Source organism: Scyliorhinus canicula, chromosome 3 (genome assembly GCF_902713615.1).
Source record: "Scyliorhinus canicula chromosome 3, sScyCan1.1, whole genome shotgun sequence".
In the NCBI taxonomy this organism is placed as follows: domain Eukaryota; kingdom Metazoa; phylum Chordata; class Chondrichthyes; order Carcharhiniformes; family Scyliorhinidae; genus Scyliorhinus; species Scyliorhinus canicula.
This window is the reverse complement of record NC_052148.1, coordinates 262,212,515-262,232,904: the sequence shown is the minus strand read 5'-3', so window position 1 is coordinate 262,232,904 and position 20,390 is coordinate 262,212,515. Positions and strand designations below refer to the sequence as shown.

At 46.3% G+C, this 20,390-nt stretch overlaps 1 protein-coding gene across 3 annotated transcripts in view; it reads right to left on the bottom strand.

The window, feature by feature from the left end:
* Positions 1–20,390, bottom strand: part of tbck (TBC1 domain containing kinase) — a 224,598-nt gene that overhangs the window by 62,371 nt on the left and 141,837 nt on the right. For 2 of the 3 annotated variants that reach the window (XM_038792700.1, XM_038792701.1), the window contains exon 24: positions 4,248–4,423. In XM_038792700.1, the coding sequence (XP_038648628.1) occupies positions 4,248–4,423 (176 nt within the window). Of the gene's footprint in view, positions 1–1,995; positions 2,067–4,152; positions 4,424–20,390 lie in introns of those variants that run through there. The other variant, XM_038792702.1, reaches the window with a different exon arrangement.

The window sequence follows — 20,390 nt, the reverse complement described above, 5'->3', positions numbered from 1 at the left end:
TTATTATTGCTGCGCTGTTCAACAATGATTTATTTCTTAAAATTTGGGGATGTCTAAACAATCTGACAGGTGCTATTTAAATCCAAGTTCATTCTTTCATGTGAAATCTAAACACCAAAAAACAAGTTCTGGCGCTAATACTCCAGAAACACATACTTTTAGGATTATAGGGCGTTGTATAGTGCGAAGAACATACTGAAAAGTATTTATTGTCAAAAATGAATTTCCAAGTGCGGAGTTCAAATGAAAATCACTTATTGTCACAAATAAGGCTTCAAATGAAGTTACTGTGAAAAGCCCCTAGTCGCCACATTCCGGCGCCTGTTCTGGGAGGCTGGTACGGGTTGAGCTACAGTGTGCTAATTATTAATAGTTCAGTTATTAAATACTGGAACTGCAATTTAACTTCACACTTCCCATATCCTTCTATTCAATTATCTAACCAACAAAAATCAGCTTTGTTCAAGTTTATAACACTAAGCAGATCAACTGAGGTTAAAAAAAGTCCAACAGCATTTTGCAACTCTTCCTCTCTATCCGCTAAACAATCATTTTTCTGTACGAGAAACCATGGGCGAAATTCTCCGACCCCCAGCAGGGTCGGAGAATCGCCCGGGGCCACCGGAAATCCCGCCCCCGCCATGTCCAGAATTCTCCCACCCCCAAAAAGTTGGTGTGCCGCCAATCCCGCCGCCCGCCTCGGAGAATGGCGGGGGCCGGCGGGAGGCTACGGGTTTCTGTGCTGCCTTTATTCTCCGGCCCGCGATGGGCCGAAGTCCCGCCGCTGGGAGGCCTCTCCCGCCGTCGAGGTTTGAACCACCTCTCGTGGCGGTGGGATCAGCGGCGGGAGCGGGCCCCCGGGGTCCTGGGGGGGGGGGGGGGGGGGGGGGGGGGGGGGGCGCGGGGCGATCGGACCCGGGGGGTGCCCCACGGTGGCCAGGCCCACGAGCAGGGACCACCGAACGGCAGGCGGGCCAGTTCCGTGGGGGCACTCTTTCTCTTCCGCCGCCGCCACGGCCTACACCATGGCGGAAGCAGAAGGGAATCCCCCAGCGCGCATGCGCCGGTGGTGACGTCAGCGGCAGCTGCCGTCACCACCGGCGCATGCGCGAACCGGCGAAGGCCTTTCAGCCAGCCCCGGGTGTCAAAGGCCGTTGGTGCCGGTTTTGGCGCCAGTCGGCGTGGTGCCAACCGTTCCGGCGCGGAAAATTCCAACCTTTGGGGAGGCCCGACGCCGGAGTGGTTGGCGCCACTCCGCTACGCTGGGACCCCCCACCCCGCTGGGTAGGGGAGAATCCCGCCCCATATATGGGATCTGGTCGAGATCACACACTTGCGGCAGTTTTCAAAAGTTTCAATTTTCAAAATTAATTAACCAAACAAAATATCATAATTTTGTATTAAACTGCAGTATTTGAAGGGTATTTGAAAGAGATAATCCATTTCAGACAGCAGAGTTTAGAGATGTATGCTTTCCCAGTGAACGTATCCTGTGAGGAATGTCGGAATTTTAGATATATTGTATGATATGTATTTGGTGCAGTGAGGGTTAAAAACCTGGGTTAGTGTGTGTGTGACTGCTGCAGTCACGTTTAAAAAAAATCTTGGTTACAATATGAGCAGGCACTATGGCTACAGAGGTGTAAGTAAAGCATTGTAAAAGTATGGGCAAATGTAATTTTATTTATATAAGGAAGGTTCCACGGGGAGTAGATAATTCAAGACCTTGTGTGTAGCCACAGTAAGATGATGTAGTTGACGGGAGGAGCCAGGGGCTGAAGCAGTCAGATGTTGAGTTTCAGTTCAGTTCTCATTTGTCTGTGAATAGACTAGGAGTTGCTTTCAAAGCAGTTTAGTTACAAAGAAAATTGCCTGTGAACAGAACAGTAGTTTCTGAAAAGGCTGACAGGTTAAACAATGGTTTGACACAGGCAAAAAAAATCTGCAAGCTGGTACCTGAAGGATTTCCATCTCAAAGCAGTTTATCCAAGACATATCTTTAAGCAAGTATTCCTGGTTCTGCTAACTGTATTTAAAAGTGTATTTTGACCGGAGATGGGTTTTGCCTGAGTAGAGATAAGATGGTAGTTAGGATTTAGTATTTAATTTTATTGTCAAGCATTGTTAACAGGTAATTGTAAGCTATTTTCTTGCTTGATGATAAAGTTATTTTAATCCTGTGTTAGTAATAAAGTTTGTTTTAATACACCGTATCCTTATTTTTGCATGGGACCACTACTAGAGCGAAGTAGCTTACAAATGAAATAAAATATTGGAGGTCCTGTCCAGTATTCTAGCAACTGCTGAGGTCTCGGCCGGTGTCATAATAATCCTGCACATGATCTTTGAGGTTCCTGTTAAGAGAAAGGAGTGTAAAAACTTGGGTCCAGTCTTGGAAGCAGGCACCCGAGAGATGACCTTATCCATTAGAATGGTTGGAGAAAGTAAATCCAGAGAATTTCTTTTGATTGAATTGTGAGAGCAAGATGCAGGTTAATACTTACTAAAGGCAAGTTTAGGGCTGAAATCAGGGGTTTTGCACAAAGATAAGATTAATTAACACAAAGGAATTTGCAAATAGAGTACTGGAGGTGAAATTTTGCAAAAACAATTGGATGCCCCCAGTATGAGGATTCACTGTCAGTGTAGATGGACAGATAGAACATACAGTGCAGAAGGAGGCCATTTGGCTCATCGAGTCTGCACCGACCCACTTAAGCCCTCACTTAAGCCATCATACAAGATGATTACAGTGGAGATAGATTTTTGATCTATCAACTGGGCAGCACGGTAGCATTGTGGATCGAACCTGGGACCTCGGCGCTGTGAGAATGCAGTGCTACCACTGCGCAACCCTGCTGCCTTAGTAAATTCCAAACTAAACTGCCAAATACTATTTCAGTGAGCAAGTACTTAAATCGGGGAGGTCGTGGCACAGCAATATTGTCACTGGACTAGTGATCCAGAGACCCAGGGTAATGTTCTGGGGACCTGGGTTCGAATCCCACCATGGCAGATGGTGAAATTTGAATTCAATAAAAAATCTGGAATTAAAAAGCCTAATGATGACCATGAAACCATTGTTGATTGTTGCAAAGACAGACCCACCTGGTTCACTAATACCCTTTAGCGAAGGAAATCTGCCATCCTTACCCGGTCTGGCCTAAATGTGACCCCAGACCCACGGCAATGTCGTTGACTCTTAAACGTCCTCTTCAAATGGCCTCGCAAGCCACTCAGTTCAAGGGCAATTAGGGGTGGGCAATAAATGCCCATTGCCACACCCCACGAACAAAACAAGAAAAAAAAACAGGTTTCCCAAGAAGATAGTGCAAACAGCGTGTATTGATTCATTCAACTGTAAATTAGATTTCTGAAATAACATTTTGTGATAAGAATATTTCAGATAACTTGAGACATGACATATGGGAAGTGCAGAATGGTTGGAAAGAAACGTTGACCTTGGACTTGAGCCTCACAAAACTTCCCACCGTTGAGGTTTGCATTATGTTTGGGTCTATTGCAGACTAATCACAGATATTGAGTTCCATGATTACTCAACAACTCCTGCTGCATCGGGCAACCACAAGGTTGGTAGAATCGGAATTAGGTGGACCGTGTACTTTTTTCTTGCCCTGCAATTTCTCTGTGCCCATGCCTGTACTCAATCACATCAGAACCGTACCTAAACGCAGGAGTACTAGGTACACATGGCTGGAAAGGTCCTATTCTTCAGCATTGATGGTCTACCCTCCATGAGGATAGCTTCAGTGTTGTCCACCGATTCAGCAGTGGTAAGGGTTCAAGCCTCACTACAGGTCTTGAACATATCACTGAGGCTGACAGGTTCAGTGAAGTTCTGTCGGAACGCTGCATTGTTGGCTGTGCAGTCTTTAGGACGAGGAGTTAACCCAAGACCTTGCCCAGCCATTCAGGTAGGTGCAAAAAGAGCCCAGAGCATTATTCACACTGAAACAGCGGAATTCTGACCCACATTCACGCCTCAAACAAACCCAGCAAAAACAAGCTAACTCATCACAAATCTCAGCGTCCTCTGCAGAACCTTGCTGTGCACAAATCTGGCTGCTGTATTTCAAAAGAAACTAATTGCCTATGAAATGTTTTAGAATAACTCAAAGACTGTAAACTCACAAGGCTGTTTTCTTCCATTTTTCAAATTTCCGTTCCAATGATGAGCAATCCTAGAATAAGTGGAAAAAGACCACATATGTGTAATGGAAGGATACTCCTCAATGCTGCGAATATCCACCACCAGCAGTTTTGGCTTCCCCGACTTTGTCTTTTTGGTGGGCATCTTGGAGCTTGTGGGTCCCGACAGCTCGCAAAGATCAATGAGATCCTCTGCAGAAATCCGTGGTGAGACTTCGGTCTTCAGTTCGTTTAATCGAATAGATTCACGAGACTAAAGAAAGAGACATCTTCTATTAGAAATCAGATCGGTACACACACTAAGAACGACACATAGTCAACATACTAGTTCAATCAGTTCCATCATTGCTTTAATTTTTCAAGTTACTCACGCCAGCCTTCAGTAGAACAGGCTGAGGGACAGTTTGGCCAAAGTGTTGATTTTAAATGAAAAGTGGAGTAGAAGGCAGCGACTAGAACGCTAAAACACGCTAACCAAATTTGGTCCCCATTTTCAAGCCATGAATTATGTCCCCACTTTCACCTAATAGTTTAAGAAAAAGGCAGAAAATTAGAACTGTTTTCAGCAAAGATGTTTCTCTGCTCTACCACCCGAGGAGCTACAACACAGAAGCAAAGATTCTCTACAGTGCAGGAGGAGGTCATTTGGCCGATTTAGTCTGCACCGACCCTCTGAAAGAGCACCCTACCTGGGCTCACACTCCCGACCTATCCACACAACACCACTTAACTGGCACACATTTGGACACCAAGGGACAATTTAGCATGGCCAATCCACCTAACCTGCACATCATTGGACTGTGGGAGGAAACCGGAGCACCCGGAGGAAAACCACGCAGACATGGGGAGAAACTCCACGCAGACAGTCACCCCAGCAAGGCCAGAATTGAACCCGAGCCCCTGGCGCTGTGAGACAGCAATGCTAACCAAAGATGCAAAACAAAGTGCTGCAGCTCGACCACTGACAGGAGGCCACAATTACAACGTGGCAGGTTTCCATTGGGAATCTCACACATGGGATTTCTAATGGGCTTTCGGATTGGTATGCCCCAAGCTGGTTCAATTGATTTGTTGGTGCTTTAGCAATAAATAATTTGATCCAATCAGATGATTAAAAACCTGCATACAGACGAGTGAGAGAGATGGAATTTGATGAAAAGAAACACATTGGATCAAACATCAATCATAAATGTTGTTAGACATGGAGAAATCAAGCCCAAAAGGTACTATGCAGATAAAGGAAATTAGAGGTCAAAGGATCAAAGGACCAGGGCTTGCACGTGTAATCCTATCTTCATTTTTAAATTCATGCATTAGATTTATCTTATTAGGCATTTCATTAAAAAAATCCCACATACACATTGACAATACAAAGGTGCTTATTTAAACTTGTCAGTTGTAATTACATACTCCCACCAGTGATGGTGCTGGAACAGCTCCACTCACCAGATTGCAAAATTGTCACAGTGTAGATTGAACAAAGCAACACTTGTTATAATCCCAGGCCAGTCTCCAAAATCTTGTTATATAAGAACTAGGAGCAGGAGTAGGCCATCTGGCACCACGAGCCTGCTCCACCATTCAATGAGATCATGGCTGATCTTTTGTGGACTCAGCTCCACTTTCCGGCCCAAACACCATAACCCTTAATCCCTTTATTCTTCAAAAACTATCTATCTTTACCTTAAAAACATTTAATGAAGGAGCCTCAACTGCTTCACTGGGCAAGGAATTCCATAGATTCACAATCCTTTGGGTGAAGAAGTTCCTCCTAAACTCAGTCCTAAATCTACTTGCCCTTATTTTGAGGCTATGCCCCCTAGTTCTGCTTCACCCGCCAATGGAAACAACCTGCCCGCATCTATCCTATCTATTCCCTTCATAATTTTATATGTTTCTATAAGGTCCCCCCTCATCCTTCTAAATTCCAACGAGTACAGTCCCAGTCTACTCAACCTCACCTCGTAATCCAACCCCTTCAGCTCTGGGATTAACCTCGTGAATCTCCTCTGCACACCCTCCAGTGCCAGTACGCCCTTTCTCAAGTAAGGAGACCAAAACTGAACACTGAATACTCCAGTGTGGCCTCACTAACACCTTATACAATTGCAGCATAACCTCCCTAGTCTTAAACTCCATCCCTCTAGCAATGAAGGACAAAATTCCATTTGCCTTCTTAATCACCTGTTGCACCTGTAAACCAACTTTCTGTGACTTATGCACTAGCACACCCAGGTCTCTCTGCACAGCAGCATGCTTTTTGATCCTGGGCAAACCACCAAATTTGTTTCCAGTTAGCGACCAGTAACTTTTTTTTGTTAAAATTGACAAAATTAGAAATCCCAGTTACTCACTGAGAGGATAATGCCACAGAAGCCATATGATTCAATGTTTTCAAACAAACAGAAGACACTGTACAAGATCCAACAAAGCAAACAGTTAATACTCTATTGTAACATACAGAATTAGCATGAGGTAAACATGGATTAACAGCCAAACTGTGGTTGAACAAACCATAAACTGCGCATTAAATGGCAGACACAACAAAGGCAGGTCCCCAAATGTTCTCAACAATCCGCCCAGATGTCAGTCCCAAAAATAGTAAATGACAAAAATCCTTTAAAGCTCTGATTTCCTCACGAGCAATTATAGCTCCGCTCCTTCAAAGCGCTTCTCTGATTCCCAGCCGGCGACAGCTCTGCTGCACACAAGTTCTAAGGGTACAACCCGAACCCCAAAGCACATTATTCTGGATTTCTTTCAAATCAGCTGCAAAGTCCAGCTGAGCTAACCTGCTATTAAGACCTGCTACCTGCCCCGTGGTGGACAGGCTACACTCTCCAACACCGAAACACAGGGGCGTTTCAAGCTTCTCAGCCGTGATGCTGCTGCTGACAGGTTTTGAGCTTCCCCAAGCCCAGCAGCACAGACCAGCGACCATCCGCCACCCCTTCAACTCTCACCTGAATCCCGGACTGTAATGAAAACAAAATGATGGGAAAATTCAGCCGGCCTGGCAGCATCTGTGGAGAGAGAAACAGGGTTAACGTTTCAAGTCCAAAACGACTTCTTCAGATCCGAAGAGATGACCCCTCTTTCCAGTTTCAAAGAAGTCATATTGGACTTGAAATGGGAACTCGGTTTCTCTCTCCACAGATGCTGCCAGAGTTTTTCCAACACTCTGTTTTCATTTCAGATTTCCAGAATCTGCAGCATTTTGCATTTAAATCATTGTTGTCCCAACTTCGGTCCTGCAGCTGAGCTTTCACACCATACCTTTGCAGCACGGAATAAGGCCTATCGGCCCATCACATCCGCACCGACCATCAAGCACCTAACTATTCTAATCCCTTTTTCTAGCACTTGGTCCACAGCATTGTATGTAATGGCATATCCCGCCTTCAAGCAATGAGTTCCAGATTCCAACCACCCGCTAGGTGAAAAAGGTTTTCCCTCAGATCTCCTCTGAACCTCTTGCCCATTATCTTAAATCTATGCCCCCTGGTTATTGACTCCTCCACTATGGGGAAAAGTACCTTCCTATCCACCCTATCTATGTCCCTCATAATTTTATACACCTCAATCAGGTCCCCCCCTCAGCTTCCCTGCTCCAGGGAGAACGGTTCCTCTCTCGACAGCTGAAGCGATCCAGCCCAGGTAACAGCCCGGTGAATCTCCTCTGCACCCTCACCAGGGCAATCACTGGTGCAAGCACCCTGCCCAATGCCTGCAGCTGCGGAGGAATGCTGGACCGAGCCTGTGCGGCCTATCGCTCTCTGTGCTTGCTCTACCCCCTTGGGGGCCCCATCTCGGGAATTGCAGTCATCGAACCAGGGTTCAGCTTCCACCCTGACAATACGCAGGGCAAATTTAAAATAAGAGATTCTCTGACAAAACCTATGATGGAAAAGCTGACTGGAAGTGCGTACAGATGTCAGATAGGTGGACCAACATTCCCGCTCCGCCCAGCCCTTCTTTACCCCACTGACCCCTGGCTCATGATCCTTCTGTGGCACTTTAACCAACCTGATGTGATTCTGTATGCCCCCACTCACTGCCTTCTTTCTTGTCCAATGTCGGCTTCACTTGTCCCCACTCGAAACGATAATGTATTGGTCCAAGGAGAAAACGTCAGCTACTCTTCTGGAGAAGGTAATAGCTTTGACAAAACCAAAACCACACACCCACAAGCACTGAATGTAAAGAACCTACTTTTATGTCTCAGCCACAATATTAATGTTAGCTCAGCTGCAGTTTTTCTGCACTCTAATCTTGATTACCAAGCACAATGTGGGATGATTGTACTTTCACTCGTTCACTCGAACTGTTATGCACAAAAGGCTAGTGAACTTCCCAAGATTTGCAGGCAGTTCACAGGACTCGGTCTAAATTCTTCAAAGAAAGGTTAAAGGTATTAATGCCAAGAAAATGTCACTCATTTTCTTTTAATCCTTGGCTGACATTTAATGCTGTGAAAGGGGAGTACGTGTTCAACAGCAGCAAAGCACGCCGTTGGGATTTGGGCTTCCCTGCTATCGAGCTGAACTTTGATTATTCACCGTGCTCTAGGACGTAATAAAGATCTTTGCCAGTGTCATCCTATTTTGTCTTTTGCTTGTAAGAGAGACTTGTTTTTCTCTCCTTTCTCCCCCCCCCCCCCCCCCCCCCCACATCCAACTATCCCCACCTTGCCAACCCCCCTTGAGTTACATGCTCAAGTGGGGTCAATGGCAATGGGGCCGGTTCAAAAATCCCTATAATTTACTGAAATTGGAAACAGTGCATCGGTTCGCAAAACAAACCTTCTCCTCTGGTTCCCGCTCTACATTTATGGTACGGTGGGTTCTCGACTGATCAGCAGCTCTGGCGGTGGGAGCAGTCCATGTGTAAACCCAAGTCCTACCATGGTGTGGTGCACATTGCCAGGATATAACCTCCTGTGCAACTGGAATATTATCAATAGTGAGTTTCCGTACTGTACTCTCAATCAAACAAGGTCAAATAGTCAAAACAGAGAATCAGTTCTGCAACTTCAAGACAAACCTGCACATATTCTTTCCCTTTTTACATTTACCAGTGGGTAGCTAGTCCCAGTGGACCCATATGGGCATCACCAGAAAAAACAATGCCCGTAGCTAACCATTTCGGAAAATACATGCCTCCGATGCTGCTGGATATGTGGTGTCACTTCTATTAAAAATAAATTGGTTACATTCTCAAAAGGAAAATGATTAGGAGGATTCTTGGGGAAAAGAGCAAGGATGTGAGGTGAACAGGCAGCTCCTTCCGCATAGCTGGCACAGGCCCATGGCATGAATGGCCTCTTTCTGGGGTGTATGATTCCACGATTCCCGGTGGAGGATATTGTGGCCTGTCTCCCAAAGCTCATGTCAACACTAGAATTGATTGAAACAGTTATCGAGGAACAGGAATTCAACCTTCACACATTAGCAACTCACCAAGGCTCCTTCAACAGCATCACCAAGAAGGACAAGGGCAGGTAAACGCATGGGAACACCACCATCTGCAGGGTTCACCTCTAAGCCACACACAAGTCCTGAGTTGGAATATCCTTCACGGTCACTGGGCTAAAATCACAAACTCTCCCTCTACCAGCATGGTGGATGTATCTACATGGCATCGACTGCAGTGGTTCAATAAGGTGGTGAGCCACCACCTTTTCAAGGGCAGTTCAGGGTGGGCAATAAATGCTGGCGCCCACATTCCGTGAAAGAATTTAAAAAAAGAAATGTGCACACACAACTGTATTGCATGACATACTTGCACCACAGGTGGTGATGTTCTAAATTGGCAATGACACCAACTCGAGTTCTGTCAAGTACATGTTTAAACCTTTTCAGTCAGATCACTGGAGATTCTGCATCTCTTCTCCATTTTTGCTGAACAAGATTTTCCAACCGACAAAGTAGAACCAAAACGAGTACTTAATCTTGAAAAAAACAAAATCATGTTTCTTTCTGTGAATTGAATGTAAACAGTCCAGTGAAAACTTTTTTTAATTAACTGTTGATTATTAGTACGTAACCATAGGGCCTTCTCATGGATTCAGTTGGTATGTTTCCAATATGCTGGCCCAGATTTTGTTAAAAAAGCTATGGATTGTTTGAATGACGGTCCCCTTTATTCATGTACAAATTGGCCAGAAATGTGCAGCAAGGGAGTGAATGCCTTGTTAATTGCCACAAGTTGTTGGCGTGTGCTGTTCCACCATTAGTTCTGTGGAAACAGCTCTTAACGTCCCTGTCATTTTCATGACGTTCCTGTATTCGCACATTAATAGCCCATTAAATTTGCCACGAGAGAGTCAGATCTCATAATTAAAGTCATAAGCAGCCTTGCAATGCCATGACAATTACAATGACTGCCAAGATAATTGTTCACTTTTTGGGCAAAGGTGGTGGCCAGTGTGGAGTTGTATTCCTTCTAGTTAAGAATTGCTTTCAGAAATGTTAAAGACAGGGCAGCACGGTGGCGTATCGAGTTAGCACTGTGGCCTCACGACACTGAGGTCCTAGGTTCAATCCCGGCTCTGGGTCACTGTTCGTGTGGAGTTTGCACATTCTCCCCGTGTTTGCGTGGGTTTTGCCCCCACAACCCAAAAATGTGCCAGCTAGGTGGATTGGCCACGCTAAATTGCAAAAAATGAATTGGGTACTCTAAATTTATATTTAAAAAAAAGAAATGTTAAAGGCGTAAAGTTACAACTTTTTACATTTTGCTCTAATTCCTCTTTTTCTCTCTCTCTTAATTCAATCTTTCTTTTCCTCTCATGATTCATCTTTTCGTACCTGATTGACATTGATTCACATACTCTAATCCATCCTCTCTCCCCACCCTCCTTTTCTCAGTTTATGTTCTGGTCCTTAAATCTCTTCGGTTGAGGAGATTCACTGTTTGCCCATAGTTCACCAAGATCTCAGATGCCTATTGCCCGTGCTGTATCAGTATCAGCTGACATTTCAAACTACGTTGTGAGCCTAAGCTTTTAAAACCATAGCGTGCTTGAACAAATTTATTGAATAGGGCTCGCTGCTCTTCTGCAGCAAAATCTGAGCCAATCTTTAAAAAGGACAAATGTCACCCTTGGCTCAAAGGGGTAACACTCTCATCTTCGATTCAGAAGCCTGTGGGTTCAAGGCCCACTCCAGCGACTTGCACCAGTTATCGATAGTGGCATTTCAGTGCAGCACTGTCTTTTGGACAAGATGATAAAATCTCTCAGATGGGCGTAAAAGGCCCTGTGGTATAATTCAAATAAGAGGAGGGGGGGGGGGGGGGTTCTCCCTGGTGACTTGGCCAACATTCACCCCTCAGCAACATAATTAAATAACATTATCTCTCATGGCTAGTTGTGGGACTTTGCTATGTGTAAATTGCTGCCATGTTTCCAACACTGCAACACCTCAAGAAATGCTTCGTTGACCATTAAAGTAGTTTGGGTCATCCAAATGGCTCAAAAGGTGCCATACAAATGCAAGTTCACTCTTTCTTGACCTCACATGCACTGATGTTGCAGATATCTGATGCGGAACTAAAACCAGTCACAGATTAACTTTGACGATACCTTTGTCCAACAGCATCCCGCGTTGCATCTTTCTAATGCCAAATTGGTAGGAATGGTAATGTTTAAAAAGCAAAACAAAAAAAGTTGATAATGACATCAAGAAGAGAGCAAACCGGTTACGAGAGAGGAGAGATAGGTGCCAGCCGAGTATGGTTGTCAATTCTGGGCTACACACTTTGGGGAAAGTTGTCAAGGCCCTTTGACAGAGTACAGAGGAGATGAACTGGAATGGTACCAGATATTAGAGCCTTCGATTTATATGGAGGCGCTCGGATTATTCTTAGAGCAGTGAAGATTCAGCGGAGATTTAATAGAGGTTCTCAAATTCATAGAAACATAGAACATAGGAGCAGGAGGAGGTCATTTCGTGCCCTTCGAGCCGATACCGCCATTCATTATGATCATGCTGAATAGCCAAATCCCACTTTCCCCCATATCTCATCTCCGTCCTAAAGGCCCACCGCTCATGCAGACATGAACCCTGGTTTTGGACACCCCCCCAATCGGGACAATCCTTCTTGCATCTACCCGATCCGATCCTAGTTAGAATTCGAAAGGTTCGATGAGATCCCTCCTCGTTCTTCTGAACTCCAGTGAATACAATCCTAACCGATTCAATCCCTCTTCATACGCTATTCCTGCCATCCCAGGGAACTGTCTGGTAAACCTTTGCTGCACTCCCTCTGTAGCAAGAACATCCTTCCTCAGATATGGAGACCAAAACTGCACACAATATTCCAGGTGTGGCCTCACCAAGGCCCTGTACAATTGCAGCAAGACATCCCTGCTCCTGTACTCAAATCCTCTCGCTATGGAGGCCAGCATACCATTTGCCGTCTTTACAGATTGCTGGACCCTGCATGCTTACCTTCAGCGACTGGTGGACGAGGACACCCAGGTCTCGTTGCCCATTCCCCTCTCCAAATTTATGGCCATTCAGAAGTCCTGAAGTCCCGAAAGAGACACTGTTAGGATTCTCCCTCTGTGTAGCCGAACAGGCGCCGGAATGCGGTGACTAGGGGTTCTTCACAGTAACCTCATAGAATCAAAGAATTGAGAATCATAGAATTTATAGTGCAGAAGGAGGCCATTCGGCCCATCGAGTCTGCACAGGACCTTGGAAAGACTGGAGAATAGCAAATGTTGTCCCCTTGTTCAAGAAGGGAGTAGAGACAACCCTGGTAATTATAGACCTGTGAGCCTTACTTCGGTTGTGGGTAAAATGTTGGAAAAGGTTATAAGAGATAGGGGCGCGATTCCTCCCAAACGGTGAGAAATCGTTAAAGCTGCCGTAAAACCCGGGCCGGTTTTACGGCAGCGCGCCCCTTCCCGACCGGGGACCGATTCTGGTCCCCGGCGGGGCTAGCAGCCCGACGCTGTAGGCTCCGGAAAGACGGGCTTAACGAAAATCGTTAAGCCCGCTTGCCGGAGTTAGCACCGGCGACGCGTCATATGACGTCAGCCCGCGCATGCGCAGTTTGGAAGACTCCAACCCGTGCATGCGCGGGTGACGTCATCGCGTTTTTTGCGCGAACCCGCGCATGCGCGGGCCAGGTTGCCCCTCAGCCGCCCCGCAAATGGATTACTGCGGGGCGGCGGAAGGACAAGTAGTGCGCGGGCATCGGGCCCGCTGCCCGCGATCGGTGCCCACCGATCGCGGGCCCATGGCACCCTTGGCCACGGCCGTGGTACGGCGTGCCAATCGGTGCCCATGGTTATTAATAGCGAGTTAGTCACGCCGTTTTTACGAACGGCAAGACCAGGTGTGTTTGCCGCTCGTAAAAACGGCGGAAAGGGCTGGGACTTCGGCCCATCTACAGCTGAGAATCGCTGCCTGGCCGTCTAAAAAAACGGCGGGCAGCGATTCGGGTCAGGACTTCGGCGGGGGGGGGGGGGGGAGAATAGCGGGAGGGCGGCAAAAATGTCGGGAAGGCCCTCCGCTATTCTCCCACCGTCGTGGGGGGCGGAGAATTTCGGCCCAGGGTTTATAATCATCTTGAAAAGAACAAGTTGATTAGCGATAGTCAACACGGTTTTGTGAAGGGTAGATCATGCCTCACAAACCTTATTGAGTTTTTTGAGAAGGTGACCAAACAGGTGGATGAGGGCAAAGCGGTTGATGTGGTGTATATGGATTTCAGTAAGGCATTTGATAAGGTTCCCCACGGTAGGCTATTGCAGAAAATACGGAAGTATGGAATTGAAGGTGATTTAGCGGTTTGGATCAGTAATTGGCTAGCTGAAAGAAGACAGACGGTGGTGGTTGATGGCAAATGTTCATCCTGGAGTTCAGTTACTAGTGGTGTACCGCAAGGATCTGTTTTGGGGCCACTGCTGTTTGTCATTTTTAGAAATGACCTGGAAGAGGGTGTAGAAGGATGGGTTAGTAAATTTGCAGATGACACGAAGGTCGGTGGAGTTGTGGATAGTGCTGAAGGATGTTATAGGTTACAGAGGGACATAGATAAGCTGCAGAGCTGGGCTGAGGGGTGGCAGATGGAGTTTAATGCGGAAAAGTGTGAGGTGGTTCACTTTGGAAGGAGTAACAGGAATACAGAGTACTGGGCTAATGGCAAGATTCTTGGTAGTGTAGATGAACAGAGAGATCTCGGCATCCAGGTACATAAATCACTGAAAGTTGCCACCCAGGTTAATAGGGCTGTTAAGAAGGCATATGGTGTGCTAGCCTTTATCAGTAGGGGGATTGAGTTTCGGAGCCACGAGGTCACGCTGCAGCTGTACAAAACTCTGGTGCGGCCGCACCTGGAGTACTGCGTGCAGTTCTGGTCACCACATTATAGGAAGGATGTGGAAGCTTTGGAAAGGGTTCAGAGGAGATTTACTAGGATGTTGCCTGGTATGGAGGGAAGGTCTTACGAGGAAAGGCTCAGGGACTTGAGGTTGTTTTCGTTAGAGAGGAGGAGGCTGAGAGGTGACTTAATAGAGACATATAAGATAGTCAGAGGTTTAGATAGGGTGGACTGTGAGAGTCTTTTCCCTCGGATGGTGATGACCAACACGAGGGGACATAGCTTTAAATTGAGGGGTAGTAGATATAGGACAGATGTCAGAGGCAGTTTCTTTACTCAAGAGAGTAGTAGGGGTGTGGAACGCCCTGCCTGCAACTGTAGTAGACTCGCCAAATTTAAGGGCATTTAAGTGGTCACTGGATAGACATATGGATGAAAATGGAATAGTGTAGGTCAGATAGGCTTCAGATGGTTTCACGGGTCGGCGCAACATCGAGGGCCGAAGGGCCCGTACTGCGCTGTAATGTTCTAAGTTCTACGTAGATAACAAGTGACTTCTGATGCGCCAGGCTCAGCATTATGAAGTTTCAGAGCGTAAAGGTCAGCTCTTTGCATGCTCTGCCACCACGGAAACCTGCTTTTTCTTCACATAGGGTGCTGTCTACTTCTGCTTTCAATCTGTTGAGGAGGATCATGCTGAAGACCTGGTCAGGTACTGACAGCTCTGTTGTGCTCCTCCAGTTGTTGCAGTCACTGAGTTTCCCTTTTTTTCGGCAGCTTTGACATTTTCTCCTCACCTTCAGTCTACTATTAAGGGTGAGATTGTGGAGTAATAATAATCTTTATTGGTGTGACAAGTAAGCTTACATTAGCACTGCAATGAAGTTACTGTGAAAACCCCCTAGTCGCCACATTCCAGTCCCTGTTCGGGTACACAGAGGGAGAATTCAGAATGTCCAATTCACCTAACAAGCACATCTTTCGGGACCTGTGGGAGGAAACTGGAGCACCCGGAGGAAACCCACGCAGACATGGGGAGAACGTGCAGACTCCGCACAGACAGTAACCCAAGCTGGGACTCGATCCCAGGTCCCTGGCGCTGTGAAGCAATAGTGCTAATCACTGTGTTACCGTGCCGCCCGTACTGAGAACTGCATGGTAAAATAGGACTGAGTAAGCACGGATTCGACAAGGGGAGGTCATGCCTGATAAATCTGTTAAAATTCTTTGAGGAGGTAACGAGGAAGTTAGACAGAGGAGAGCCAGTGGACATGATCTATTTGGATTTCCAGAAGGCCTTTGACAAGATTACATACAGGAGACTGCTAAAAAAGTTAAGAACCCACTGTGTTAGGGGCAAGGTACTGGCATGGATAGAGGACTGGCTGACTGGCAGAAGGCAGAGAGTGGGGATAAACGGGTCCTTTTCAGGATAGCAGCTGGTGACTAGTGGTGTTCTGCAGGGGTCAGTGTTGGGACCACAACTACTCATGATATACATTAATGGTCTGGAAGAAGGAATTGAGTTCATTGTTGCTAAGTTTGCAGATGATACAAAGATATGTAGAGGAACAGGTAGTGTTGAATAGGCAGGGAGGCTGCAGAAGGACTTGGACGGGCAATGAGAGTGGGCAAAGAAGTGACAGATGGAATACAACGTGAAAAGTGTGAGGTTGTGCACTTTGGTCGGAAGGATAAAGGCATAGACTATATTCTAAATGGGAAAAAGCTTTGGAAATATGAAGCACAAAGGGATTTAGGAGTCCTAGTTCAGAATTCTCTTAAGGTTAACATGCAGGTTAGTACTCATGTCGAGAGGGCTAGAATACAAGACCAGGGGTGTACTACTGAGGCTGTAGAAGGCTCTGGTCAGATCCCATTTGGAATACTGAGAGCTGTTTTGGGCCCCGTATCTAAGGAAGGATGTGCTGGCTTTGGAGAGAGGGTCCAGCGGAGGTTCACAAGAATGATTCCTGGAATGAAGGACTTGTCATATGAGGAGTGGTTGAGGTTTCTGGATCTGCACTCGATACAGTTTAGAAGGATGAGGGGGGGGGATCTAATTGAAACTTACAGGATACTGCAAGGCCTGGGTAGAGTGGACATGGAGAGGATGTTTCCACTTGTAGGAAAAACTAGAACCAGAGCGCACAATCTCAGACTAAAGGAACAATCCTTTAAAACAGAGATGAGGAGGAATTTCAGCCAGAGGGTGGTGGATCTGTGGAACTCTTTGCCACAGAAGGCTGTGGAGGCCAAATCACTGAGTGTCTTTAAGACAGAGACAGATAGGTTCTTGGCTAATAAGGGGATATGGGGATGAGAAACACATCAGCTATGATTGAAGAGTCGAGCAGACTTGATGGGCCGAATTCCCTACTTCTGCTCCTATATCTTTTGGTCTTATGGTCCAAGGAGGATCATCAAGATTGGGACACCACCTGACCTGCAGCAAAATAAATCGTGATAGATCCCGGCAGGACGCGGAGTCTTGCTGCCCATTGGCCCGCATGAGACCAGAGGAACCAAGTCCAAGTAAGTTTCCAGTTGCAGGAAGGTTGGTAAACCAGATTCAACAAAAACTGGCAAAGCACAACCAGAGGAGTGATATGGGGAGGAAACTGTTTGGTAAAGAATGCCAATTGTCTTCTCAAGCCCTGGCGTAACATGGAGTACATGACAAGTTACAGATTAGATAGCATTACAGATTTGATGGTCAATTCGTTATCATCTAGCAGTTCTACATGGGCGGTTGAGGAAACTGATCCAAGAAATAGATAGCCATCCATCCGAGATACATTATGTGGAAAGAGGCACTTGTTTTTAAAGAACGCTGAATTAACAGAAGGATCAGCAAGCAGGAATTATTCCAGCAAATCACTCATTCAGTGATTAACTGAGGGGAATATCATCGTTCTAGGGCTTCTAATTACACAAATATATTCTATAATAGTACGATGTCAATGAGCTGACTGAACCACCGGATCATAGGTGCCATTCGGTGAAAAGCCATGTATACACTGGGCTTCTAAAGGCTCCTCAACTGTTGGAAAGACTTAGACTGCGGTTAAAAATGACAACCAACAGAAATAAAACAAAAATCTATTCATATACCATTACTAAGATACTAGCTTTGATATAAAGACTCCTTTATTCTCATGAGAAAAGAGATTTATTGTTCACATCTGTTACTGTCGCCACAGAGGCTGGAAGCCATCATTTTCGGGAAACATTAAAAAATAAGCTTGTAGCATCCGAATCAAGCTCCAAGTCAAAACGCATCGAAAATCCGTATTTTTCAATACTTTGTAAAAATGAGGAGTGGGGCAGAAGTGTGTATTGACGAACGGGAAGGGGGCAGCACGGGGGCGCAGTGGTTAGCACTGCTGCCTCACGGCGCCGAGGTCCCGGGTTCGATCCCGGCTCTGGGTCACTGCCCGTGAGGAGTTTGCACATTCTCCCAGTGTTTGCGTGGGTTTCACCCCCCCACAACCCAAAGATGTGCAGAGTAGGTGGATTGGCCACGCTAAATTGCCCCTTAATTGGATAAAATGAATTAGGTACTCTAAATTTATAACAAAACAAAAAGAAAGAATGGGCAGGGGAATGGGGAGGAGTGACCATGTCAGGCAATTAAAAAAAATATTCATCATATAAAGAACCTTGCAGCACCTGTTGCAGTGCAGGCCGGTATGTTTCTGTTGTCAAGTCCTACTTTGGGCAGGGACTGAAATTCCTGAAGCCTTCTCCAAACCACAAGGATGCCTGTTTTACAAGATAACTGCGAAAGGTATCCGACACATGCTGGTGTTTTAACGAGGCATCGGGCAGTGTGCAGTCCAGTGTGGCTCCTTGTGTCCTCATCTGAAACACTTGTTCAGTGCTAAATGATATACAGCCTGGTTAATTCACCCTGGGACATTTTTAACAGCATAATGCAGCAGCAGTTAAAGGACGCAGTTTCCTACACAGCTCAGACGTTAACACCAATAACATCTCCCGAGCTCTGCTTCCCGTCAAGGGTTTTCAAATTTCTCGTGTACAAACAGGTACGTCAGACCCAGATAAACTCTCTGCCTGCAGTGAAAGCGGAGAACAAAAGAAAACCCCACATCTGCCCGAAACATGGCTTTCAACGCAACCAGCCAACAATCCAACCGTACTTTACTCGCATGCCTGCACATTAAAATAGATCAAAGCAACAATATGAGACACACAGAGCGTCACTCTGAGCTGTAACCAGAGAGCTGGTGGAAAATATAACAGGCTCTGTCTAAGACGAGTATTCCGATTACAATATGGATCAGATACCAAGACACAGACCTTTTTTAAAAAATAAACAACGTGGAACCAGATTACCTGGTCAGTACTATTTTCTGAGGTGATATCGTCACAGTACATACCAAATATTTTTACCAAAATGCAGTGAGCATTTTAATTACAGACAAGGTATTGTGGGTATGGAATTTGATCCAGTAAAGCCTTATTTTGAAGATTACTATGAGTGTTGTGACATTTCGCTTTGTGCCAAACCATCTAAAATGGAAAATTCCCATTGTTAGATTTTACAGTTACAGGAATTTCATAGAATTTACAGTGCAGAAGGAGGCCATTCGGCCCACCGAGTCTGCACTGGCTCTTGGAAAAAGCACCCTACCCAAGCCCACAACCCCCACCCTGTCCCCCTAACCCCGCCCAACACCAAGGGCAATTTTGGACACTAAGGGCAATTTGTCAGGGCCAATCCACCTAACCTGTACATCTTTGGACTGTGGGAAGAAACCGGAGCACCCGGAGGAAACCCCCACACACACGGGGAGAACGTGCAGACTCCGCACAGACAGTGGCCAAGCCGGGAATCGAAACTCGGACCTGGAGCTGTGAAGCAATTATGCTCACCACTATGCTACCGTGCTGCCCAACAGTGTCCAGCAGTGTAGCTGATCTTAACCTAACGAGGCAACAAAACTTCATTCAGGTGCGTCTTAATTGATATTATGCACTGTCATTCTGTGGCACAGACATTTGAAACGCACTCTGGCAAGTGGTGACATTGCATCCATCTTCCAAGGTGAGACTTCCTTCTCAGGGGGTCAGGGGTCAGACCATCAATGCTCGAAATGCGAGGGCTTTCGTGGAATGCAGGTCCAGCCCCTTGAGAAGACAAGATCACCAGCACCCTAACCCCTAAGGTGAGACTAACCCCCTAGGAAAGACAAGACAAGCAACACGTCCTCCCCCACCCCCACCCAAAATCCAGAAGGCCAGGCTACCTACACTTCCCAGAAGGCAAGACTATTGCATTCCTTGGAATGGTGGTCAATGGATGACCTGGGGACTTTGAAAACATTCCAGAGCAGGCTCGAGTGGCCTATTCCTGCTTCAGATTTGTATGTTCCCATCCTTCTTTTTGATGGTCATGCCTCTTGGGAAAGATTAAAAAAACTGGGGAAGAACAAAGGATCGCAAATTGTATTCAGAACTGGAGGCAGATTAAACACGTCAGGGTCTTTGCAATGGAGGGAAACAATAAGTGAAAACATTCTGACCAAAAGGTCTGGGGCGAGATTCTCCGGTCCGGCCGTTGCGTTTTCCTGGGCGGTCCGCCCTCGCCGGCAGTGGGATTCTCCGTTCCCGCCACCTGCTAATGGGATTTCCCATTGTGGCCGCCGGGAAACCCATGGGGTGTGGGTGTGCTGCCAGCGCAACGGAGAATCCCGCTGGTGGAGAATCCAGCCCCTCGTCTTATTTGTTTCCTGAAGTTGCTCCGGATTTGTGGTGCATTTTTCTCATGAATGCCAGCTATTAAAATCTATTTCCGTTCACAGCCAGCATATGTGCAGCTGGTGTTAGTGAAAGATTGGACAACTGTTTCCTTCATTTTG